At 39.8% G+C, this 26,741-nt stretch overlaps 1 protein-coding gene across 1 annotated transcript; it reads right to left on the minus strand.

Moving 5' to 3' along the window:
- Positions 1 to 2,165: 2,165 nt before the first annotated feature.
- On the minus strand, positions 2,166 to 26,157 carry LOC143434631 (uncharacterized). The gene is made up of 5 exons (XM_076913784.1): positions 25,936 to 26,157; positions 25,115 to 25,400; positions 13,983 to 14,228; positions 3,100 to 3,278; positions 2,166 to 2,563 (listed from the first exon to the last, which is right to left on the minus strand). The coding sequence occupies exons 1-5, from the start codon at positions 26,105 to 26,107 to the stop codon at positions 2,241 to 2,243; spliced, it is 1,206 nt and encodes a 401-aa protein (XP_076769899.1). The 5' UTR covers positions 26,108 to 26,157; the 3' UTR covers positions 2,166 to 2,240.
- Positions 26,158 to 26,741: the final 584 nt, after the last annotated feature.

Raw genomic sequence — 26,741 nt, forward strand, 5'->3', positions numbered from 1 at the left:
TAAACTGTTTATGCTGCAGAGATATCTTTGTGTATTGTAGCTTTGTATACTGTACATTATTGCCAAGAGATATCCCTCAGAAGATGAGTAGGTAAGGAGAATATGATGTACATACATAAAGTGTGTGTGTGTGTGTGTGTGTGTGTGTGTGTGTGTGTGGTGGAACACTAGTCAACCTTAAAAAGATGGAATTTTAAAAAACTGAGATGGTAGGGAAGGACACTTACTGTATAATATTCAGACTCACAAAGTAAAAGACATGTTCCCACACATCCAAGGTAAAAAGCAATGTAATGGCAAGTGAGAATAGAATACTTACTAGAAGAGGCTGGTAAGATCAAGAGATTCGAAGAGGAGGTTGGTCAATTGCTACAGAATTACAATTAGGTTGGAACAATGAGTTCTGGTGGATTATTATACAATAACATGGTTGTTAATAATTATGGATTTCAAAACACGTAGTACAGTAAAATTTTAGTGTTTGACCATAGAAAATTAAAATACCTGAGGTGACAGATATGCTACTTCCCCAACTTAATCAGTTCACCATGTGCACACACATGCATGAAGACTACTGTTATGCATCTAGAATTTTCACCAGTAGAAGTGGTCAGACTAAAGAAAATGAACTTTTGCATTTTACAAAACAATTTCACTCTAAACTGCAAAAGTGGTAAACTGCAAAAGTGGAAAGGAAGAATACATGAGCTTGTTGAGTCAATAATGAGTCAATCATGAGTCAAGAATTTGCAACAAGAAGCAGTGTTGGAATAAACGCTCTGGAGATTAAAACTAGTGAGGCTTTTAGCTCAGTGAGCTGGTACAGAGGCTTTGAAGAACGTTAGTAAGAAGGTTGATCAATGAGATTGTGTCATGGGTTTGATGATTGAAACTTAATAGAGTTATGCTAACTGTTCCTGGAAACTGAGAACCTATGCCATGAGATTAACCCATTTCAGAAAAATGATCCCACACTGGTCTTAATTAATAAATTTATATTGCCCAGGCCACAAGTGACAGAAATGTCTTGAGGGAGTTTGGTAGCTACCTAATATGTTTGCAAGCCTCTAATCGGTATTCTATAATACTTGAGGCAAAAAGAGTTATACTTGGTAGAGTTAGGCTTTTTCTCCTAGCTCAATCAGTAAAACAGGTATCTTTCATGGTTGCTATAACAACTACCAAGTAAGATGCTTCTACCATCATTTCTTCCTCAAAGGGTGATGTGGGTATTCAATTATCCCAGCATGGTTCCATCCATATTAAAAACCCACAAAAATGTCTGCTGGAAAGCCACAACCTTTGTGCTACAGGAAGCTGCAATCTACAAGGTCACCACCACTGTTGTGCTTTCATAAGAACATGGTTTTCCCTTAAGGAATGTGTGGTGATTTAGAGCCTGACTCTTAGCATCCAGTAGCCTGACTGGAGACTCAGGCCATAAGCATTGTCTACTGATTTCTTTATTTATCTTGGAAATATCTTCCAAGCTGCATTAAGCTCTTCAAAGCTATATGGTAAATCACTTGAATGTACCTTGAGGAGCACAGTAGTGTCATCAGACACATACACTTTCTGTATATGAAGAAGTTTTCTGTATAGAAAACATATTTTGTCCTATATGAGGGTAGATACTGCAGCTAATGTGCACATCATAGAGTGGGAGGCCCTGCTTTTCAACCTACCCATTGTGTTCCTGACTGTCTTTTTATATTGATAAAAGTTGTCTCCATTAAGCCAAAAATAACCCAGGGCTTAGAAGCCAGAGATATAATCCAGACCTGGTTCATTGAAACTTCAACACTTTCTACGGATACAGTAGCACTCTAAAAAATAACATTTAGAAGTGTGTAAACCTGAAACCCAAGGGTAGTTCTTCTTACCATATAGGCAATGTCTTTGAGAGTGAGTCAAGTCTACCTGAAAACAGAGTCAAAAGTCAGGAAAGGCATGTAGCAGGATCTTGAACATTCTGAGCTTTCTTTACATTGTGTTTCTGAACCTCAAGTCATCCTTAAATTGTTAGTATATGTAGGCAGTATTCTGTAAGTAAAGACTGAATTATTTCTACATCTTCAAAGGTTTCCAATTGGGTCTGAAACATTATATACAGAGTTCTGCCTGAGCTTTTCAGCAAACATCAAAGAGTGCGAACACACAAGCAGCACATTGCAAGCAATTTATTGGAGGAAAAGAAGCAGCTCAAGTGGAGTGGTCATCAGCACTCAGCATCAGTGGCCTCAGGGCTCATTGTTGTCTTGTCTTTGTGGTCTCAGTGGTCTTTGTGGTCTCAGTGGTCTTTGTGGTCTCAGTGGTCTTTGTGGTCTCAGTGGCCTTTGTGGTCTCAGGGGTCTTTGTGGTCTCAGTGGTCTTTGTGGTCTCAGTGGCCTTTGTGGTCTCAGGGGTCTTTGTGGTCTCAGTGGTCTTTGTGGTTTCAGTGGCCTCAGTGGTCTCCATGCTCCTCGGCAGCAGTAGATGTACATTGTGTTATTCATTCTGCAGATCCCAGTAACTCTTTCTCTCGCTCTGCAGGATTTAACTCTACAGTGGCAAGTCACCTTTCCTGATGAAAAGAGATGAAAAGAATCAGGCATTCAGTTTTGAGGTTGGCAGCATGGAATGATATGTGATCCTATGAGGAGATGAAATTCAGTGTGGACATCTCAATACATAATGCCCTTCAGGGGTGTTGGTCATGCACTTGAGAGCCATTCTAATCTGTCTTTAATTCCTGTGTTCTTTCGTCACCATGTAGACACTTGAGTATACTCATAAATTGAATCAAATTTCTTTACACAAAGAACAATTTCTACTAATACCTAACACAATGACTCCTTGTGTTTCCTAAGCATCTATTCAGAGTACAGGATTGCTCTGTATTCTGGTGAACTTCCCATGTGTATTTTTTACAGTAAAATACTTATGCGAAAGAAATTCAATTTGAGTTACTTCACTCTCACTGATACTGTTATGAATATAAAAAGAATTAAAATAGAATTGCCAATGGCACCAGATTACTCTCCAGAGGATTCCAGGGCCCATCTTCAACCCTCCCTGAGGAGACTCCAAGCCTCCATCACACTGGGCACCAGCACTCACCTCTATCATGAAGAGCAGAGACTTCTGGGACTTCAAAGGAGACAGACACATCCTGGTCATCTTCCCCTGGCTGCTCTTCAGTTTTAGTCCCTACATTTGTCCCTTGGATAGGATCAGCCTGCACCTGCAAGGCTAACAGGACAAAGGCAGAGAGGAGGACAAGGGTCTTCATGGCTGGGAGTCACCTGAAGGATTGGTGAGCAGGAGCCCAGTGTGTGGAGAGTCCTGGAGAGCCAGCCTGCATTTATAGGGCAGAGACAGGCCCCACCCTTAGATGAAGCACTCATTTATGGGAACTGGGAGAGGAGGTTGCCCTCAGGATCCCTTTGATGTTCCTCTGTCCTCATGGCTTCCATCATCATATTGCTCTGTGTGTTCAGTGACAATGCTACCCCCACTACTGATAATGATGAAGGGGCCCTGCTATCTTCCCCTATTTCCCATCTTCTTGAGCATTTACCTCTCAGTGAGGAAAAGAAAAGAGCTAGGCATTGCCTCATTTAATAAGCTCATGGAACAAAGGATTTTTGTGTTTTGAAGCTGCAGTCTGCTCTTCTCAGAAAATCTGGACCCTGGACAAGACCTTGACTAGGCTGACTGGAGAGTCAGTTTTTTGCATGATTGGGATATTATCAATCATCCTCATGAAAAGTATCCTTGCAAACACCCACCTTTGGGCCGGCCCATTATAGAGAAAGAAAGATGACCTGATTATGTTTCCTTGTGAATTGAGTTTAAGAGACAGAGTTAGTGACTGTGAAGCTACAGTGGGTGTTTATGAAGAAGCCAGAGTGATTAAAATACATTTACCAATAATGTGTTTCAGGTGCTTCTTCACACTTGGGACCCTCAATCCATTTGGCATTCCACATGTCTGAGATTCTCCAATGCTTTCACTTTCAATAAATGAGAACTGACCTACAAGAAATGACATCCACAAGGTAGAGTGTGTCATAGGCTGTTACCCAGTCTCAAGGTGTGTCATGTCATACATGAACACTGCTGTTTATGTGTTTTATCCCATTTCTCTCACTACATACACAGCAAAAGTTACAGAACATCCTGCTGTTTTCAGTCAGTGTATGGAGTCCCACTGTCTCAAGTGTCCACTCATATTTACATCTTAATAAATACTATTCATTTGTTAAATTTTATGTATTTACAGCTCTGTACAATAGGTAGGAAAGAAGAAAGAATATTATTTCACACACACATTAAACATACATACACACACTAAATATATACATATACATGTGTAATATATACACACATGTATATTATTGTTTATGGGACATGACCTCTTGAATACCTCTATAGATTTATGAGTCAAGCAGCACGCCTTACATTTCAGATACATTATTGTCTTTCCTGATCATCACAGAGTTGGTCTCAGTAGCAATTACTAAAATTTGCATCCTCAAAAGGCCACCGTGCTGATGGGAAGGATCTATATTACTGAGTTTTCTGTTTCTGTCCTTCCTACCAGTGTTTAGTACAGAAGTTGTCATTGATATTTCAGAGAATGTTGAACCAGCTCAGTCTATCCTTCAGGAGGAATGTCCTTTGTAAGTATGGCCATCAAGATCTGCTTTGCAGCATTGTTTTCATTTTCTTACTGCTTCATGTTCTCTTCTTTGTTTCTTTACAAACTCTGGTAACATCAGTTGTCTTATCTCAGAAAAGACACCTACTCATGGACACAAGAGAAGATAGAGACCAGAGTCCTCTGTCTGTGAAATTGCACACAGTTATTTATATACCTGTGGGGTTTATAGAGCCATGGGAGAAAGGCAGTTCTTTACTCTGTGAGATTAGAGTCTGCTGAAATTTTATGGTTTTCTTTATTAGATACAGGTACTTGATCCCTTTCTTACATTCCTCATCCCAAAATAATAGGTAAAATTGATATTTTAGTATTATAACAGCTCATGAATTGACAGCAGACGTGCTCAAGTGTGTGCACTTGTGTTAGGTCAAATGCTGCACTCAGGGACTAGGTGGCACATTGAGTCTACATTTATAAAGAAAAAGATTTACTTCTTTAGGTTTTATAAGTGATTCCCTTGTATGTATGTATGTGTGTGCCTATTTAATATGGATACCAGTGTAGAGCGTCAAATTCTGATGGACTTGAGTTCCAGAATCGTACGAGGTGCAGTGTAGGAGCTAGAACCGATCCTGTGTCATCTACAAGAGCATCAAGTGCTCTTAAGCACTGAGCCATCCCTCCACCCCTACTTTTTGTCTAATTAATTTTTAGCTGCTCTTCAAAATGTCTGGAAATTGTCTCTTTGTAGAAGATGTTAAAAATCACCAAAGATTATCACTTTTCTTTGTCCAGTTTTGTTTGCTGTACCAAACAACCTGGCATTTAATCTTTTAACAATATTTCTGAGATTTCTTTTTTCAATTTAAATTTGTAAGACTCAAGCCTGTGTGTTTTAGTGCCATCAGGAAATTGCCTACCACATATTATGGTTAGACAGAGTTATCTTTCTTACCCATCCACTGCCACAACTGAGGAAGTTCCACCTTCTCATGGAGGGTTCTCAGGATCTTTATAGTGCAACATATGATATCACATGTTAATGTACAACAAATATTAGGAATGAGCTCTGTGGATGGAGATGGTGGACCAGAGACAAAGAGGACCTATTGTCATTGCTGTTTCTCTTTGTACTAAATCTTGTCCAAGCATCCTAATATATTCAAACATGGCCTCCAAAGAATGGAAGTTAACCTCCAGTGGCCTCTGAAACCTTGGATCTTGCACATGACCCACTTGTGCACATGGGAAGGCTAGCCTTCTTCCTTCCTCACAGGCACTAGGATTCTGCTGATTCAAAAGAAGTGCGGTGTAAGATGTGTCACAGCTTGAGATATTGATTCTTCTTATGCTCTTGTGCACTGCATTCTAGCTTCTGAGAGAGGTGTGGTGACCACTTGTGAACTTGGTTTGCATCAGATACAATGTGCAACAACTCAAAAGACTCACAGTTACCCTTAAAAATCAACTTTATTTCTTTTGTAGTGATTATACATGTAAGCTATTAGTTGCGATAAGTGGTAAAAAATGTTTCTGTAGATATTTCTAGAGAATATAGGTTATTCATTGGTGGTCTCATATCAAATTCCAGAGAAGGGAATGAGAAGAAGTAGAGACAAAGGAGACCATCTGTCAACAGATGTCTTTCAACTTTGATCTTTTATCAGGTTCTAAGCAAGGAAAACAAATAATCCCAATAAATGACAGAAGGTATGACTCTAAATCACAGAAGATAAAGGAGGATGTAGGGTAGTGGTAAAATACAAGAGATCTTGCCACAGCCCTGTTGCCTAATCTTTAGTGTCTCTGTGTAAAGCAATTAACCTCTTCAAAGTTCCTTACAAACCCATAAAACATTGGTCAATAAAAGTGGCTACTTTGTAGGGTTACTGTGAAAAATCTCTTAATGGTAGAGAAAAAAAAGACGGTGGCAATTAGCAAGTATAAGCTAATATAATACATTGTACATATACCTCATGACTGCTACCTGGCTTATCACAAGTTTCAAATTATCATGGTTTCTATAAAGTTACCACACAAAGCTGCCCCAGCTCTGCAATGAATTAAAATTTAGTATTCTTACTTTACATAAGAAGTTGTCAATCTCAATATCATTTGAATGTTTTATCCAATAATAACTGCTTCTATTTGTTAACCTAGTAAACTAGTTTGACTAGTATTTGTTAAACTAGTATATCCAAGTTTCAAATACCTCAAGAACTTTATGTTATTCATCTCCTTGTTAAAGAGACATCACACAATTTAAGCAGTTTCCCAAATTAGAATAGAAGATTTTACATGTAATGATATATGCGACTTGGATGAGCTGAGATCTGATGTAGTAAATTCCAGATATTAATGATGATGGGAAGAAGAAAAATAGAAAAGTCTGACAGAGTAATGTTCAAGTGTTTCTGACCAGAAGACTATGATGAAAAGTGGTTTATCCTAAGTGGTCTGATCATCATATTACACTGAGGAACATCTTAAGACCATGGAGACAAACCTCCTTGATTTAAAGATGCATGCTTAGGAACTAGTGAAAGATAGAAAAATCATAAGTTGATCCCCTGAATCCTACTCTTAAAAGCAAAGACATAAAAACCTGTAAGTCAAACACTGTGTCGCCTCAGTCCCAGGAAATTAGCTGACCATTTGAACAGATGGCCCTAACTGAACAAACCTTAAGATTCATGGTATCAGGATGCTATGGGCCCAAGATTAGCCTGGCCTTAGCCTGGCTTCTCTTTAAACTAACAGCCCTGAGACAGTTGGTGCCAGGATACTAAAAGTTTGAGAGAAGCCTGACCCCCTTGAACTGGAGCTCATGATATATAGTGTGAAACTAGTTCAAAATAGCCAATTATAAAGTGACACACCATCCATCTTAAGAATTTGAGATCAAATGTATCGATGACCTAGTGACCACAAAGCATCATGGGTAAATGATGTCTAACTTCCAGGTCTCAATGTGAGCAGTAATGTTAATTTTTCTTTATTCTTGGTGCACAGAATGAGCGGCACGTATCATCACTTGTATATAACTAAAAGACTCAGAGTCAGTCAATTAAACTGTAAGAGTAGTTCCACAATGGCTGGAGAAGACTTGGATAGACTTGGAGATGCAGAGTGAGCATAAGGCATTGAATAAAGAAATCACCAGTGAGTAACATCTTGTAAAGGAATTTGAGGTATCAAGGATATTTTTCATATAGACTTCATGGCAGTCAGTATCATGATCAAGTCTCACAAGTACACTGTATATGATTATGCAAAAGGCCAAATTCCTGTTGCTTTTAAGCTCTGTGGGATATTTATATGTATTTTATGCATATAAACATATAATGATAGACGCCGGTATTAGAAGAGTTCAAAAATAACTAAATACTCCCCATTGGAAGAGGACTTCCATTTTTTAAAATAGACTCAGAGACATCAATTGCCATTAATAATTTAAAGCAAGAGAAAATTTTGATATTTTTTCATTGTTCCTTATCTCATTTGCTAAAAGTAAAATGTATGAGATCTCATACACAAGCGATGGCATATTAGTAGATGGTTTCTAAGTGTGTAGAGGCAGGCTGGGGACACTCCAGTTAGATGTGTTTTGTCACACTGGCTTCTTCATAACAACCCACTGTAGCTTCAATCTGACAAACTCTGTCTCTTGAACTCAACTTACTTACTGAACACAATGTCAGGGACATTTCCCTACAGCCTTGTGAGAATTCTCCACACTGAATTTGAGTGCCTGTGCCAGCTTACAATCCCACCAACAGTGACTGAGTGTTCCCCTTTCCCTAGACCCTCACCCCCACTTGTTGACTATTGTTTTCTTGATCTTAGTTATTCTGACTAGAGTGAGACAAAAGCTTGGAGAACTTTTAATTTCCATTTCTCTGATAAGAATGTTGAACACTTCAAAATGTACCTTTTAGCTATTTTTATTAGTTCCTTGAAGGTTTTCAACAACTGGTTAGCCTGTTAGGATATTACTCAGCACTGATCAAACTCTTTCCAGATCCAGCCCTTCCCTAACCACCTAAGTTAGTTTCTTATCTTTTCCTTTTTTAATCTTTTCTTTTCATCTCTTATTCACTGGCTGAAATTCCAAATGGTTAGACCTAGACACATGGACATATGAGTAATGTTAAAAAGATTCTTTTATAGTTACATGAATGCATATGTATGCATTAAAAATTATGCACATATATACATACATGTAACAATTATAATTTTTGATGAGATGGTATATACCTCTTCACACTTTTGCCCATATTTTACAAAATTTTTGAAAGCTTATAATTGTCTGTTGCTCTGACTCCATAATTTATAAGTCCTCAGTCATTCCCACTGTCTTTTCTAATCCTTAGACTTTCTGTGTTAGTAATTTCCTGGCATAAATACTTGCCTTCTGTGTTCTGTTCCTGAGTCAAGGTCTTTCTCTTCAAGCATGGTTCTCATGAATCTTGTCATCCTGACATAAGCAGTACATTTGCCAGGCAAGTTCACATGGAGCAGGACAGCAGATGACACTACTGAGTCTGAGACAGTAAAGTGACTTTGCTGACTTCTTCCTGTGCTATTCTTACTTTTCTACCCTTCTATCCTTATGAGTGCAATCGTCTTTCCATCCTCAGCCAACACACATAATTTAATCAAAGATGCAGAGTTGATCCTGGACTGTTATCCATAACCTTGAGCCTGACTAATTTGTGCAAATAGTATGCCAACTTTTTTCTCTGCTTCATCCTCTGCCTTAGTGCTGGCGCTCAAGATTGGGCCATAGCCTTCTGTGCTCCTTTCTTCTCTGATTCACCTTGTATGGACATGCCAACAATTCTTCCTTTGCTTCTAAGTTTTTATTGAAAATATTCTTTTTCCATGCAATATATTCTTATATTTTTGGTTGTGAGGCGAACCTTTAATGGCTGAGCCATCTATCCAGCCCCATACCACATATTCTGATCAGTTTTCCCTCTCCAATCTCCTCCCAAACCAATACCATGCTCTCTCTCTCTCTCTCTCTCTCTCTCTCTCACACACACACACACACACACACACACACACACATAGGTTAAGAAAAAAAAACAAAACAAAGAAAGAGTATGAGACACTTGTACACATGAACACAGACATAAAAACACACACAGAACCCATAAAACCAAAAAATTGGAAACCATAATATACAAGCAAAGAATAGTAAGGTTAAAGAAAAATATGCCAAGTCTTGTTGCTGGCACACTCCTTTAATCCAAGTACACAAGAAGTGGACACTTTAAGGTTGAGGACAGCTTGCTTGGTTAACATAGTGAGTTCCAGGCCAGTCAAGATTACACAGAGGAACCCTGTTTCAACTTCCTTCTCATGAATTGCTCAATCAAGGTCATAGGAAACAAAAAAAAAAATCTCCAAAATTACTTTTGAGTTAGATTACATTGATATTACTTAAGGGAGAATTTTCTTTGCTCAACTTTCACAGGACATTTGGGTTATTAGTGGGGTTACATGATAATGAGTATTTTACCTATTTCTAGAGTGTACATAAAAGTCACTTTCCATTGACATCACATCAAATCCCTGAAAAGAAAATTTGCAGACATACTTTAAGGAGATGCTGTAAAACCCAAAGGAAGGAATTAACAGATGTATCCTAAGGAGAGGCTGTGATACTAAAAGGACAGAATTTGCAGATATCCCCTAAAAAGAGTCCCAGGAGCCCTGTAGGAGCAGCAGCATCCCTCAGGTCTGGACTCCCACTGAGCCTTCTAACCACTTCCACAATTTCTCTCCTTGAAATCTCTCACAAATATTTCCATTCTCCTTGTCTCTCATTCTCTTAATTCAACAAATGAACAACTTCTATTTTCATTGTTACTGCCAAGCATTTCCTACTTATTTCCTCATAATTAGAATGCCTGGAGAGATACACATATATGTAATTCTTTTTAGTGTTATTTTTGAAAATGGAGATTGTACACTCCCTAATGTCTAATATGTATTTTATATTTTTTTAATGCACAACTTCTTTGTCACTTAAGGCTTTTTCTTTCTCCTTCTTGCTAAACATCTCCTGTGAGTAGCACAGGCTCAGTGTCTGTGTGGGGGATAAAGAAAACAGGTCTTAGCAAGCTTCTTGCTTATTTGGTGGGTCATAGGTGATGGCCTATTGAACACAGACTTTTGTGCTTCCAACACATGTATGGTACTGAACCACAAGACAGGTTGCTGTTTCAGTACTTTATTTTTTCTTATAACTCTCTTCTTCCAGAGTCTTTGATGAGCCAACTGTTCCTATGCTTGTTTTGTGCCATAGACAAAGGTAGAAAGTCAATATAACTCCAGCCACCATTTCGTAGACAAACCATGTCCATTGACTAAATAATGGTCATATATGCAAATTATGACTTACAATGCTTGATAATTAGCTTTATTTCAACTATTTATAGACAAATGAGTAAGACTTCTCTTTCAGTCTCAAAGATAGGGATATGTCAAGCATATACCCATATTAGGTGATCAGTCAACTGTTGGGTTCTTGGCACACAACACAAATATTTGTGAGAATAGCTAGTTCTGGTGAAATGCAAAACAATTGATAGAGGACTCAGGTTAGCAGTTGAGAACATGGGACTATGCAGCAGCCACTGAGTAACCTCAATCTGATGACTTTGAATAAGATGAAAACCCTCCAAGTATCTGTTGAAACTCAAATAAGAAACTGCTTAACAAAAGCCTTTCCTTGGCAGGGCCATAAGAGACCTATGCATACAGTTAGCCTTCAATCTGTATATACTTAGCTCATGCTTCCTCATCCTTCAGGAGATGCTCACACTCTTCTCTGTTATTTTCCTGTTAGTCCTTAGCTGCCCAGCATGCAGCTGTCTGAGAAAAACCTGAGGCATCTCTAGACCAGCAATAACTAAGATAGAGAACCATAACATGATCAAAAAGTAGGTGAATGGCCACACAACATAGAGATAAGATAGCTAGAGAAAAGTAACTAGATACATACAAAAAAATCTGGAAAGTATATGTGTGTTTGCTTTCAGGCCCTGGGATAAGGGACTGAATTGCATATTTTTCCTATGAAAGCAGACCTTGCCTCCAGGTTCTTCCAGCATTCCTCAGTCCCTACTTGGCAAACTGTACTCCTAACCTTGAACTTTCCAGCCCTAGTGGTGAGCTGCCCTTCCCCCAGAGGCTCTTCCCTATATAAACCAGACAGATAATTTTTGTGCCCTCTCTTCCTCCCTCCTGCCCCACCCTTTCTCTCTCTCTCTCTCTCTCTCTCTCTCTCTCTCTCTCCCTCTCCCTCAACCCTTTTTTTCTTTCTCTTTCCCTCTTCAAGTCCCCCTCACTTTCCCCATGGCAAATTAGCTGGTCTTTTTCCTTGGGGCCGATAACCTTACATAAATTTATAAGAAATATACAAGCATGTATAGAAAAATTGTAAAAAATTGGTCATGCAATAGGCCAAATATCAGTATTTTTTAATAACCATTTTTGTTATTATTTGGAATAAGGAATATTTCATTAAGTTTTTCTTCAAAATACTTTGTAATCTTGACCTATAATTTTGTATTAACACAGCAACAGCTTTAAAACAGGAAGTTAAAACTTTCTTTGGAAATAAAAAATATGAATGTACATTAATGGTCTCTTTTGTCAAAGGATTGCTATAAAACAGCCAACAACTAATTAGTCTGAATAATATATCTATCAATAACATCAGCTTTCTCTACTTTTTGTAAAGTTATTTTACTTTCATCAGTTAATTGCTAAAGGAAATTGGTATTTGTATCTCCCTTGAGAACATCAAACAGAGACTTAAGTCTTCTTGTGGTGAGCTTAAGGTAAGGTCTTAGCCAGTTAGCATCTCTTAGAAGCTTTTAAGAATAATTTAAAATAAGTAAACTATCTTTTCTCATTTGAATTTTCTGTGTCACAATTTATTTAAGAATATAACTAATGTCTCAAATGTTGAAATGATATTGTCTTTGAATGTTTTTTTGGAGCAACACGTATTCTCTAAGATATTTAAAGCTTGTTTTATGAGAGTAAAGCCTTGTATTAAAACTCCTTTAGAAGCAAAAAGGAAAGAGGGGGGGGCATGGGACAGGGGTGTTCTATGGAGGGGAAATGTGGAAAGGGAATGGCATCTTAAATGTAAATAAAATATAAAAAAATGACAATAAAATACCTTGCATTTTATAAGCAAAAAAAAAACAAAAACCAAAAAACAAAAACCAAAAAACAAAACAAAACAAAAAACCTCCTTTAGAGGGATCAGCTAATGAGCCAATTGTGTAACAAAAGGAAGTGTTCATCAGGGCCTTGTTTGATCCCAGATAAAACTCTTAATTAAGATCTCTTTTATACATCTGGTTTTTGAATGACTCTACCCTTGAATTACCAGTTTTAATCTAGCTTTTTATTACCAAAATTATAAATTTTTAATCATACCCAATAAGTTATAGGCTAATAATGTATAACCAAAACATGTAAAACATGTTTATACTTTTAAAACCAGTCAAAAACAAAATGAAATAAATGTACATATTATAGATTTTATTCAAACATTTTTTTTTTTTACCTTTTCCAGCTGTAATTTTAAGAGAAAAGCACCCTTTCACTTGTAGAACCGAAAAAACAACTATCAATTCTTTTACCATAGAAGCCAAAAAACCGTTGGCCCCACTTCCAAGAGCAGCTTATGGAAACAATTAGCTCCTGTCAGGGCTCCTCCAGCCACAGAGCAGGGTAATTTATCTATCAGCTCTTGTGTAAATTGAAACTGTCTTTTAAGCAAGTTTTAAGCTAAATCAAGGGGTGGATAGCAAGCCGTTTTAACCATTTTTTTTTCTTTTGAACATGAAACATAGAACAACAATCATTTAAACAATGAAACAAAGACAGACAATTGACACACTTGGACAGGTTGGCTCAACAAGGACAGACAATAGACAGAGAAAGCAGAATGGACTATCTTCTCCAGTAGGAGCCAGAGAGAAAGTAGGACGTCTCCTGATTGTCTCTTGCTCACAGGAGGGCTCTGAAATAGGCTTTTTTTTTTTTTCTTTTGTAAACATGCCAGAGAGCAGACAACTGCTTTAGCCCTTTCTCTCATTTTCAAGGTTTAACTTTTCATCTCCTCCTTAGGAGGTGTAGCATTTTTTTTTTTTTTTCAATAGTCCCCACTTGGGGAAAAACACCAACGTAATCAAAGAATTTTTAAAGATTTTTTTTTCTTAACCCTAGTTCCTCACGTCATGATGGACTTCTTGAGCCCTGTCACAAAGAGTGACCATTAAGAAAATTCTTGTGTATGTCTTACCTTAAGAGCTCAGTGCTCTGATACCCCTCCTGAACTGTCTGACGGTGGAATGGACTGTGGCATCCTGTTGAGTTGAAGTCGCTCTCAGGTTCTTCCGGAGTTGTTCTTGGGTGCTCCTGAAAAATGATGGGTAGGCCTACCCTCCTCTGAAGAGCCAGCATTCTCTCTTCTGTGACCCCTGGTGCCTCATGTTTGGGTGCCAGATGCCCTGGTCTGTGAGGCAGTGAACTGGGACTGGGGAATAACCTGGAAGAGAGAATAGGGGAGAAGGGTACATGAAAAAGGACAGCAAGTCAAGAAGTCTGATCAAGCTGTCAAATTTTTATTGTTCCCACAACAGGTTATATACACATAGAAGCAGGATATGGGGAGGGGGGATGATGTAGGGTCTCTTTGTTTCTGGGGAGCACAGACATTCTCAAGAACAGGATATTGGCTGGGTAAAAAGTTTGCAGAAAAAGAAAAACAGAACAGAACAGGTTACTAGGTACTGTCCATAAGATCTATTGTCATTTGTTCTGATCTAAGCTAGTGCTTTCCCACTGAGGCTACCTGTCCACAAGATCTATAGCTATTTGTCCTTAACTGGGTTAGTGCTTTCCCACAAGGACCAAGACTTTGTGCCAGTAGGCATGTTTGGCTGACTAAGGAGTTAATGTTTAAGGAGGGTCACTCCTGACAATTAATATTGGGTATATAGCTTTCTAAAGACTTTTGGGTTTTAGAATCAAAATCTTATTTCAAAGCTCTTTTTAAAAAAATCCTGGCTCCCACTGTTATGGATTCAGAAAACACTGAAAAACCATAGACTCAATGTAAATTGTAAGTAACTCAATTTTTATTTCAAGCTGCAGATGTCCTCAGTTCCCATGGTTGGATTTGAAACTGAGACCCAGCTAAAAAGCCAGGGCCCTTTAACTTCAAAGACCCTAGTGATCTTTCTGTTGGAGTTTTCTCAGTGTGAAAGAACATCTAGTGTTTCCTGCATTCCTGGGCTTCCTAGACTTGTCTTAGTCTCTGGTTGCTCTCAGAGCCGGCCTCAGACCTAAGACAGTGTCTTTAGCCATTATATTCTCTATTAGCTCTAGAACACTGGAAGCAAATCATTGATTTGTGTTAATGCACAGGTTGTCCCTGAGTCTGTAGGGCTGCCCTCCAACAGAGCCTATTCTCTATATAATGTAGACATGTAGTTTTCTCCTCTCTCCTCTTCTCTCTCTGCATATAGGCTTTCTCTGTTTCTCTGCCTCCTCCCCTCTGTCTTTGCTCACCTTGGTGACTTTCCTGGCCTCCTTCCTTGGGACCAGTAAGCTCAACTGGGCCCTAGAGCAGTTTCCCAATAATAATACTTTTCATATATGTGTTTATCATTTATCTATATAACTTTTTTATAACAAGTTAGCAACTTTTACAAGATTAGTATTTTACAGTTTTATCTCTGTGAAATTTTAACCTTCAGAATTACAATTTTTAGTAATTTGTTTCCTGATTAAACCAACAATTAAAAGCTATTGAATAATTATTCAAATTTCACCCTCAAAATCCTATTTCCACTGAAATGTCAGATGGCTCACAGGGTTATCAATTCTCCAAGTATCAATTTGCCCTCACCAATATATACATATTACACACACACACATACACACACACACTCATACACACACACACACACACACATATATATGTAAACATACATTTATATTATACACACAGACACATATATACAAACACACACACACACACACACACACACACACACACACACACACACATATATATATATATATATATATATATATATATATAAAATGTTTAATGCTTATAAATGTAAACAATCTTTAAGAAGATACTCTACCATAAAATATGGGGTTGGCATTCTTGGGTGTGATTCCGATACTTACTTAAGTGTGCTTGAGGACAAATTCTAAATTCTTCTATACAAAGGTACCAAATAAGTCATTGCCAATGTCAGCACACTGTAGAGAAGAGCACACTGGATAAGATCCAGTTGCCAGAGTCTCCAATACAACCCTGAGTTAGAAGAGAAGGAAAGGGTAGAACAGGTGTGTGTGTGTGTGTGTGTGTGTGTGTGTGTGTGTAGAAGAGGGAAGAAAAGCATGGAGAGGAAAGTTAAAAAGAGCAAGTCGAAGAGTTGGGCAAGTCCAGGCAAGTCAATTACTAATAGAATAAACCCAGGCTCCAGCATTCACTCACTGATAATGGTTCCAGAATTACAATGTGCTTTACATCAAACCACAACCAACAGACCCAAAAAAGTTAAACAAAAAAGGAAGACATAAACCAGGGTGCTTGAATCTCACCTTGAATGGGAAGCATAATAGTCATATGAGGCAAAGGGAGGGAGGGAACTGGGTAGTAGAGTGGAGAAAGATGGGAATGGGGGGATAGGATCAGATGTGAAAGAGACAGGAGAGAGGCCCAGAGGACAAAGAAAATTAATGGAAATCTGCAGCTGCTGTAGGTAGCAGGGCAGAAGGCAATATCTAGGAAGTCTCAGAGAACTGGGATTCCTGTGGCTCCCAGAAGTCAACTGGGGTGTTCTTAGCCAAGATGCCTAATGGTGGGGCATGGAACCTAAAGAGGCCCCCTCAGCAATCAATCAGGAACCACAATGGAGGAATAAGGACACCACCCACAAACCTTTTGATCCAAAATTTGTCTGGTCTAAAAGAAATTCAGGGACAAAAATGGAGCAGAAACTGAAGAATGGCCAACTAATAACTGGCCCAACTTGAAGCCCATCCCATGGGCAAGTACCAGTCTCTAACACTATTAATGGTATCCTGTTATGTTTGTAGACAGGAGCCTAGCATAATTTAACCTCTAAGATGAAGTTCTACCCAGCAGCTGACTAAAACAGATGCAGAGATTCATAGGCCAACATTGGATGGAGGTCAGAAACCCATAAGGAAGAGTTGGGGGAAAGATTGAAAGTCCTTAAGGGTATGGGAACCCCACAGGAACACCAAGAAACTCAACTAACCTAGCCCATTGGGAACGCTCAGATATTGACCCATAAAGCAAAAGGAAACATGGGGTGAACCATGGTCCCAGGCACATATGTGGCAGACATGCATCTTAGTCTTTATGTCTTCAGGACTCATTAGAAGAGGACATACCTAAATCAGCAGAGACTTTATGCACAAGGGTAGGTGAATACCCATGAAAATGTCATACTCTCTCAGAGGAGAAAGGGAGAGGGAGAAACTCTGTGAGGGTGGACCATGGGTAGGGGTCGGGTCATGCAGTGTTTGGGATGTGAATTAATTAATTAATTTTTACAAAGCTTTGAAGGACTTGGAAAAAAGTCTGTAGAGTGTCTGCAGCCAATGTGGTGTGCATATTTACTCCCTGTGAGATAGGGTCTTTGTATGTAGTCCATCTGGCATGGGTATTACAGTTCTGTTTCTGGTTTCATTCTAGTGTTGGAGTTACAGGCCTATGCTACCAGGGCTGTGCTCCCCTGTGCTTGAATGAGACATGTTATGAGCCAGTAAACACACAAAAAAACTGTGTCACAAGGAGACAGGACAGAAGCTTCTTCTGCACAGGGTTTAGAAGCTGTTTCTCAAAAGCTGCAGCTCACATTGCTGCAGAGTCAAAACATTTTCAAACTCTGTAGTCATTCCTAGAGGTGTTTCTTTCAATTGCAGGGATCTATATTAATGGAAGTGTGTGACATATTTTGAGGATTCGTGGATGTTCCTGGTGCATTCTAAGAGCAATAGATTACAACAGAGACCAATTCACATGATTGTCGATAAATATTTAAGCAGCTGGGATCAAAGAAGCTTATCATTTACATTTCATTGCTCATGAGTTAGAAGAACAAAGTCATCAAATAGATGCAGCATGTGGTATAAGCAGAAATCTAAGATCAGAGGGACACCAAAGGTTTCAGTGAGATTAAGACAGCTTTGTGTGTCTTGTCCACATTGCCTTGTTCTCTTCCCTTACACATATGCAAACACTAAAATCTCACCCTAATTCAAAGGGCTCATTTTTCTGGGATCCACAGTTTAGTGACCAGAATCAAACAAGAGAGGCATTTCCTCCTGCTTCTTGATAGTAGGCTCCTGCTTCCCAGGAGAAGAACCTGAAGATGAAACTCAGTCCTGAGGACCTTATCTCTCTATCTGTCTTTGTATTCATCCCATCTTCACACACACAGCCAAGCAGTTCAAGAGCCAATCCCCAAGGAGCATTCACTGAAATGCAATCTGTTGAATCCACATTGTGTTTGTATGTTTTTTCAGCTGCTCTAGTGTAATTCCATATTAAAAATTCTTTTTGCATGAGACTCTGATCAACAGAGGTTTCCAGGAAAGGAGGTCAAGGTACATACAGAAGTGGACAGATGGCCTGTCACTGGCCATCAGGTGGCATGGCTGTCCTAAAGGTTCTTCTTTTCCCAGAGTGTCTTCAGAAGACTCTCAGTGCAGTAGTGCTGGGCATCAAGCTCCAGTCTACTGAGCTCTAAATATTACCACATGAGTTCCAATGCAAGCATTCTAAGAAAAGCAAAAGAGACCCTGTAAAAAGAGGCTAGAATTTATGAATTAACAGATCTTCTGAGCATCAGTGAGAATGTGAGTTCATGAAAGCTACCACAACCCCTTGTTAGCAGGAAAATTCAAAAAGGGCATTTGCCCGCAGCTTACAAGGATTGCTCCAGGCGGGAGGATCAGGGGTTTCAAATAGTACGTTAGAAAAATTTTTGGCAGAGATAAATTCATACTGCCCATGATTCCTACAGGAAGGAACCTTGAATTAGAAAACCTGGGAAACAGTTGGACAGGTTTTACAAACTATGAAGGCAGATCCTAACACCCTTTGCCTTTGGGAACTTGTAAAAGATGCTATTGATAATCGAATAGATAAAGAGACGTTGGAGGCATTAGCCACTGCCCAGGCACAGCTTGAGGAATTCCAAGAATGCCTATCAGAGAGCCCTTCTACAAGAAGGGGCACTCTCAAATCTAAATCAGAGAAATATAGACCTAATAAATCTCCTACAGCTCAGATAGAAGAATTTGGAGATTCTGATGATGAATCAGATCTAGAGGAAGAAACCAATTTAAAGGAAAGGGCTTCCAAATATCACCAGGATTGCCCCCCGTATGCACCTTCTGCTCCACCTATGGTCCTTGATGCAGCAAAAGCTGCCCAGATGGACATGAAGGTATATAAATTAGCGATGGAAATTAAGCTACAGAAATTGACTAACGGGCTACAGGAGTTAAAGTGTCAGTCAGGTGCAAAAAGGAGTGATGATTCTGAGATACGTCAATTTTTGTTAGAAAGAGCTGTGAATCAGGCCCGTAGGGATGGGCAAGATACATCTGACGTGTTAGCATTTCCTGTAGTTGAAGTAGTTGATCAACAGAACCGAAGAACTAGACAATATCAGGCATTGGAGTTTAAAGTGATAAAAGAATTGAAAACTTCGGTTTTTCAATACGGGCCTATGGTGCCCTTTACACCAGCTTTATTGGATACTGTGGTAGAATCAAATTTAACACCCCAAGATTGGAAAACTTTGTGTAAGGCTACTTTTTCAGGAGGAGATTACTTGCTTTGGAACTCAGAATGGCGTGAAACTAGTAAGAAAACGGCCACCATGAATGCTCAGTTGGGTAATTCAAGCTGGGACCTAAACATGCTCTTAGGAGAGGGTCAATATGAAGGTAATGCTAATCAGGTTGAGCTGCCTCCAGGTGTGTACGCACAGATTGCAATGGCTGCTTGTAGTGCTTGGAATCAGTTACCTACTAAAGTGGATGTTAATGGGAGTTTATCCAGCATCAAGCAGGGTCCTGATGAATTATTCCAGGACTTCATGGACAGGCTGCAAAAGACAGCTGGTAGAATTTTTGGGGATGCTCAGTCAGGAAATCCTTTTGTTACAAAATTGGCTTACGAGAACGCTAATGCAGCTTGCTGCGAGGCTATCAGGCCTTATAAAACAAAAACAGACTTGCATGGATATATTCGTCTGTGCTCTGAGATTGGACCCTCTTATAATCAGGGTCTGGCCATGGCTGCTGCTTTTCAAGGAACCACTATACATGCAATGCTTGCACAAAACCGTAAACAAAAAAGATGTTTTAAATGTGGAGATCCAGGTCATTTTAAAAATGGCTGTCCCAAGAGAAAATGTGTGAGAAATCAATCAGGTCATGCAATGGAAAATTGTTCACAGGGTTCAAGAAAGGTTATCCTTTGGCTAGTGAGTACAGATCTAAAACAGATAACCAGGGCCGTACCTTGTCGGGAAACGAGTTTCGGGGCCAGCCCTAGGCCCCAAAGAATCCACAGCCAACAGCTTATGGGGCCATGAAGCTGTTGCCAAACCAGGAAAATCCATTTCAGAACTTATTGGAGCAACTCCGGGAAGAGCAGAACTGGACCTCAGTTCCACTACTTACTACTTAGTACTGACTCCGGAGATGGGAGTTCAGACGCTTCCCATGGGAGTTTTTGGGCCTTTGCCTCCAGGGACATGGGGATTACTTTTGGGCTGAAGCAGCAGTATTGTAAACGGATTGCAAATTTATCCAGGGGTTATTGATAGCGATTATGAAGGAGAAATTAAGATCATGGCTGTTTCCCTTCAGGGTGTTATAACTGTGCCTGCTGACAAAAGAATTTCTCAGCTTGTCTTGGTTCTGTTGCATCAGCTCCCTACCAAGTTTGTTAAGAATGAGAGAGGACAGGATTGCTTTGGTTCTTCTGATGTGTATTGGGTTCAACCTATTACTAATAAGAGACCTACTCTTAAGTTAATAATTGAAGGAAAGAGTTTTGAGGGTCTCATGGATACGGGAGCTGACATTACGATCGTGAGAGGACAGGACTGGCCTTCAGCTTGGTCTTTGTCTGATACACTCACGCACCTTCAGGGAATTGGCTATGCCAATAACCCGAAACAGAGTTCTAAACTCCTAAATTGGAGAGATGAAGAGGGCAATTCAGGACAAATTCATCCCTATGTGATGCCGAATTTGCCTGTCACCCTCTGGTTAAGAGATCTTTTGTCACAGATGGGTATTATGATGTGTAGTCCTAGTGAAGTTGTGATGAAACAAATGTTAAAACAAGGATTTCTGCCTGGCCAAGGACTAGGAAAAGAAGGGCAAGGTATTAAGACTTTTGAAGCACCTGAGCCTCATTCTGATAATAGAGGTTTGGGGTATTTTCCATAATGGCCATGGTCTTGCCTGCATCCCATGCTGATAAAATTCAATGGCTTAATAATGTTCCAGTGTGGGTTGATCAGTGGTCATTGTCTAAAGAAAAAATAGAAGCCGCTTCATTGCTTGTGCAGGAGCAATTAGAGGCAAGACATATAGTAGAATCTCAGTCGCCTTGGAACACTCTGATATTTGTTATAAAGAAAAAATATGGAAAGTGGCGGTTGTTACAAGATTTAAGAAAGGTTAATGAAACCATGGTACCTATGGGAGCTCTACAATCTGGGCTGCCATCTCCAGTGGCCATTCCTAAAGGGTTTCATAAAATAATAGTAGATTTAAAGGATTCCTTTTTCACCATTCCCATGCATCCTCGCAATTGCAAAAGATTTGCTTTCAATGTTCCTTCTGTTAATTTTAAGAAGCCAATGAAAAGGTACCAATGGGTAGTTCTGCCTCAGGGCATGGCTAATAGTCCTACATTGTGTCAAAAATTTGTAGCACAAGCCATTAAACCTGTAAGACGGCAATGGCCAATGATGTACATCTGTCATTACACAGATGATTTTCTTTTAGGAGGGAAAGATCCTCAGGACTTGCTTTTATGTTATAGAGATTTACAACAGGCATTAGCTGATAAAGGATTGCAGATAGCTCCTGAAAAGGTACAAACTCAGGAGCCCTATAATTACTTAGGCTTCAGGCTTACAGATCAGGCTGTTTGTCCCCAGAAAATAATTATCCGCAGGGACAGTTTAAAAACTCTAAATGATTTCCAAAAGTTGCCAGGCGATATTAATTGGCTTCACCCCTATTTAAAGCTTACAACAGGGGAATTGAAACCTTTATTTGATGTCCTCAAAGGAAGTGCTGATCCCACCTCCCCTCAATCCTTAAACCCAGAAGGATTGTTGGCATTACAACGAGTAGAAAGAGCCATTGAGGAACAATTTGTTACTTACATAGATTATTCCTTGCCTTTGCATTTGTTAATTTTTAATACAACTTATACTCCTACAGGATTGTTGTGGCAAAAGGCTCCACTCATGTGGATACATTCAAAGATATCCCCTAAACATAACATCCTACCGTATTATGAGGCGGTAGCCCATATGATTGTACTTGGAAGAAAACAGGCATTGACTTATTTTGGCAAAGAGCCAGATGTCATTATTCAGCCTTTTAATGCAGATCAGAATACTTGGTTAAAGCAGCATAGTACAGATTGGTTGCTTGCTCAAATAGGATTTGATGGCATTATAGACAATCATTATCCTCCAGATAAATTGATAAAAGTTTCTAAATGTACATGAGGTTATATTTCCTAACATGACTTCTTTGCAGCCTTTACATAATGCTCTTTTAATCTTTACTGATGGGTCCTCTAAAGGATGAGCAGGGTACCTCTTAAATAATCAACAGGTAGTCATAGAGATGCCTGGACTCTCTGCTCAACTAGCAGAACTGACAGCAGTTCTAAATGTTTTTCAATTGGTAAACGATGCTTTTAATCTTTTTACTGATAGCCTATATGTGGCTCAGTCCGTACCTTTGTTAGAAACTTGTGGTATATTGCAATTCAATACTCCAGCCGGATCTTTGTTTTCTCGACTACAAAACCTCATTCTTACCAGGAAAAACCCCTTTTATATTGGCCATATAAGAGCTCACTCTGGCCTTCCTGGACCTTTAACTGCAGGCAATGATCGTACTGACAGAGCTTTAATAGGAGAAGCCTTAATTTTGGACCCTGTTGCTTTGGCTAGACAAGATCATAATAAATTTCATCTCTCTAGTCACACTTTAAGGCTCCGACATAAGATCACTAAGGAACAGGCTAGAATGACTGTAAAACAGTGTACTAACTGCCTCATTTTATCTCCGGCTCCCCATTTAGGGGTTAATCCAAGAGACCTTTTGCCTAATCATATTTGGCAAATGGATGTAACTCATTATGCAGAATTTGGAAAACTGAAATATATACGTCTGTATTGACATTTGCTCAGGATTCCTTTTTGCTTCTCTACATTCAGGAGAAGCCTCTAGAAATGCAATTAATCATTGCTTACAAGCCTTTAATGCTATGGGATTGCCTAAAGTCCTTAAAACGGACAATGGGCCAGCCTATACTGGAAACAACTTTATATCATTTTGTAAGGAATTTGGCATTGAACATAAAACTGGAATTCCTTATAACCCAATGGGACAAGAAATTGTTGAACATACACATCGCACTTTAAAAAATTGGCTTGTTAAAACTAGAAAGGGAGAATTACATCCCCCAAGGTCACCAAAAGCACACCTTGCTTTTGTTTTATTCTAAATTTTCTGCAAACTGATGCTAAGGGTCAGTCTGCAGCGGATCACCACTGGCATCCAGTTACTTCCAGCTCATTTGCCAGGGTCTTGTGGAGAGACCCATTAACTAATACTTGGAATGGTCCCGACCCTGTTTTAATTTGGGGCCGTGGCTCAGTCTGTATTTTTTCAGACAAAGAGAATGGAGCCTGATGGCTACCTGAAAGATTGGTGGACTCGGATCTTGAGCCTAATAATTATGATTCTAATGAGGAAGATGGCTCAAAAACAGCCAGCTGATTTAACTTGATTTAACAGCCTCCACTCTTGCTGGAGAACAAGTAATTGCTCTTAAGCCATCCACCTGGTGGTCAGACCTCTGTCTGCTTCCTGCTAATTAGCAGTTGAATGACATACAGAAATCCTTCCACTTCCAATTCTTGCTTGGATAATCCTGTTGCTTTTAACCTCTGAACCTTGTATTTTAAGCAGGTTGATTACCCTCACAAAGGTTCGCCCCCTGCAGGCCAGCGCCTAAGCCGGTGTACCATTGCTGGTCACTTTCAGCAAGCTCAGCCACCTCCTCCTGGCAGTTACACTTCATGGTGAAAAAATTGCAGCTAGCCTATTCCCACAGGTTCCTTGGTCTGAATGTGGTCTTGGTCTAAGAGAGTGTGCCAATGATGGCCGGATAGTCAACGACGGGTAAGAGTGTTTTGAGCTCCTATAAACGTAAGGCAGAGGCATACATCATAACGCTATGTATGTTTTCCATGACGGATAATTATAGGAATAATTTTTAACTCCTATAAACCTAAGACAGAGGAATACATCAATATGCTATGTATGTTTTCCTCAATGACAGGTAATTATAAGAGCAATATAAACACCGACCTAAGCCAGACACGGTCGCCCGGCCACTTGAGACCCTAGACGGTATGAAATATTGTGCCTTGTCCAGTTATTGGCACTGCCGTCTTAAAAGGTTAAGAGGGGAACTGAACAGTACCTTTTCCCAAGGCTGTCAGCTTTTCAGGCTGAGCAGGCCAGAACACACTGTTTACCACTAGAGACCAAATAACAAAGGACCTGGGAAGCTGCCTGCATTGGAGACCTGAAGTCTGCCACAGGAGTTGAGTTGAATAGACTGCCTGCTGAGCTTGCTCCATACACCTCTGGCCCATGATTAAGGATGCACACCCCTAACCCACACTGCTGAGCTGAAGTGCCAAAGAAGACTCTTCTTGTGGGGGTTGGGTCTTCCCCTTTTTATTTGATGGTCTTACATTAAACTTCTAGCCTTGATCAGAGAACTTTGTCTTGGCTTCATCTCTTCCTGTCCATTTCCCTATTCTCAGCCTCTCTTACAAGTTCAACATTGTTGCTGCTGGCGGCAACAGTATATGGAGTCAGTATTCTGTAAGTAAAAACTGAATTATTTCTACATCTTAAAGGTTTCCAACTGGGTCTGAAACATTATATACAGAGTTCTGACTGAGCCTTGCAGCAAACATCAAAGAGTGCGAACACACAAGTAGCACATTGCAAGCAATTTATTGGAGAAAAAGAAGAAGCTCAAGTGGAGTGGTCATCAGCACTCAGCATCAATGGCCTCAGGGCTCATTGTTGTCTTGTCTTTGTGGTCTCAGTGGTCTTTGTGGAATCAGTGGTCTTTGTGGAATCAGTGGTCTTTGTGGTTTCAGTGGTCTTTGTGGTCTCAATGGTCTCTGTGGTCTTTGTGGTCTCAGTGGTCTTTGTGGTCTCTGTGGTCTTTGTGGTCTTTGTGGTCTTTGGGGTCTTGGTGGTCTCCATGCTCTGCGGCAGCAGTGTACATGATGCTCAGAGCACGTCCCATTAACGCTTTCTCCCCTTGTGCAGTTTTGTTTACACTGGCAAATCAGGTTTCCTGATGAAAAGACATGAAAAGAATCAGGCATTCAGTTTTGAGGTTGTCAGCGTGGAATGGTATGTGATCCTGTGAGGAGATGAGATTCAGCATGGACATCTCAATACATAATGAACTCCAGGGGTGTTGGTCATGCACTTGAGAGCCATTCTGATGTCTTTAATTTCTGTGTTCTTTTGTCACCATGTAGACACTTGAGTATACTCCTAAATTGATTCAAAGTTCCTTTACACAAAAAACAATTTCTACTAATACCTAAGACAATGACTCCTTGTGTTTCCTAAGCATCTATTCAGAGTACAGGATTGCTCTGTATTCTGGTGAACTTCCCATGTGTATTTTTTACAATAAAATCTTCATGGGAAAGAAATTCAATTTGAGTTACTTCACTCTCATGGGTACTGTTATGAATATAAAACAAATTAAAATAGAATTGCCAATGGCACCAGATTACTCTCCAGAAGATTCCAGGGCTCATCTTCAACCCTCCCTCAGGAGACTCCAAGCCTCCATCACACTGGGCACCAGCACTCACCATTACTGCGAAGAGCAGAGACTTCTGGGACTTCAAAGGAGACAGACACATCCTGGTCCTCTTCCCCTGGTTGTTCGTCAGTTTTAGTCTCTTCATCTGTCTCTTGGATAGGATCAGCCTGCACCTGCAAGGCCAGCAGGACAAGGGCAGAGAGGAGGACAAGGGTCTTCATGGCTGAGAGTCACCTGGAGGAATGGTGAGCAGGAGCCTAGTGTGTAGAGAGTCCTGGGGAGCCAGCCTGCATTTATAGGGCAGAGACAGGCCCCACCCTTAGAGAAGGCACTCATTGATGGGAACTGATAGAGTCTGTTGCCCTCAGGATCCCTTTGATGTTCCTCTGTCCTCATGGCTTCCATCATCATATTGCTCTGTGTGTTCAGTGACAATGCCGCCCCCACCACTGATAATGATGAAGGGGCCCTGCTATCTTTCCCTATTTCCCATCTGCTTGAGCATTTACCTCTCAGTGAGGAAAAGAAAAGAGCTAGGCATTGCCTCATTTAATAAGCTCATGGAAAAAAGGATTTTTGTGTTTTGAAGCTGGAGTCTGCTCTTCTCAGAAAATCTGAACCCTGGACCAGACCTTGACCAGGCTGACTGAAGAGTCAGGTTTTTTGCATGATTGGGGTATTATCAATCATCCTCATGAAAAGTATCCTTGCAAACACCCAATTTTGGGCCAGCCCATTATAGAGAAAGAAAGATGGCCTGATTATGTTTCCTTGTGAATTGAGTTTAAGAGACAGAGTTAGTGACTGTGAAGCTACAGTGGGTGTTTATGAAGAAGCCAGAGTGATTAAAATACA

Source organism: Arvicanthis niloticus, chromosome 16, assembly GCF_011762505.2.
Source record: "Arvicanthis niloticus isolate mArvNil1 chromosome 16, mArvNil1.pat.X, whole genome shotgun sequence".
Lineage (NCBI taxonomy): Eukaryota > Metazoa > Chordata > Mammalia > Rodentia > Muridae > Arvicanthis > Arvicanthis niloticus.

What these genes read in the sequence shown, in the direction of transcription:
- LOC143434631 (XM_076913784.1), bottom strand. Translation starts at nt 26,107, where the DNA reads ATGAAGACCCTTGTCCTCCTCTCTGCCCTTGTCCTGCTGGCCTTGCAG. An exon ending in CTCTGCTCTTCGCAGTAATG is followed by an intron (nt 25,401 to 25,935) that starts GTGAGTGCTGGT and finishes TCTTTTCATCAG; the next exon opens with GAAACCTGATTTGCCAGTGT. An exon ending in CAGAGCACTGAGCTCTTAAG is followed by an intron (nt 3,279 to 13,982) that starts GTAAGACATACA and finishes CTTCAGGTGACT; the next exon opens with CCCAGCCATGAAGACCCTTG.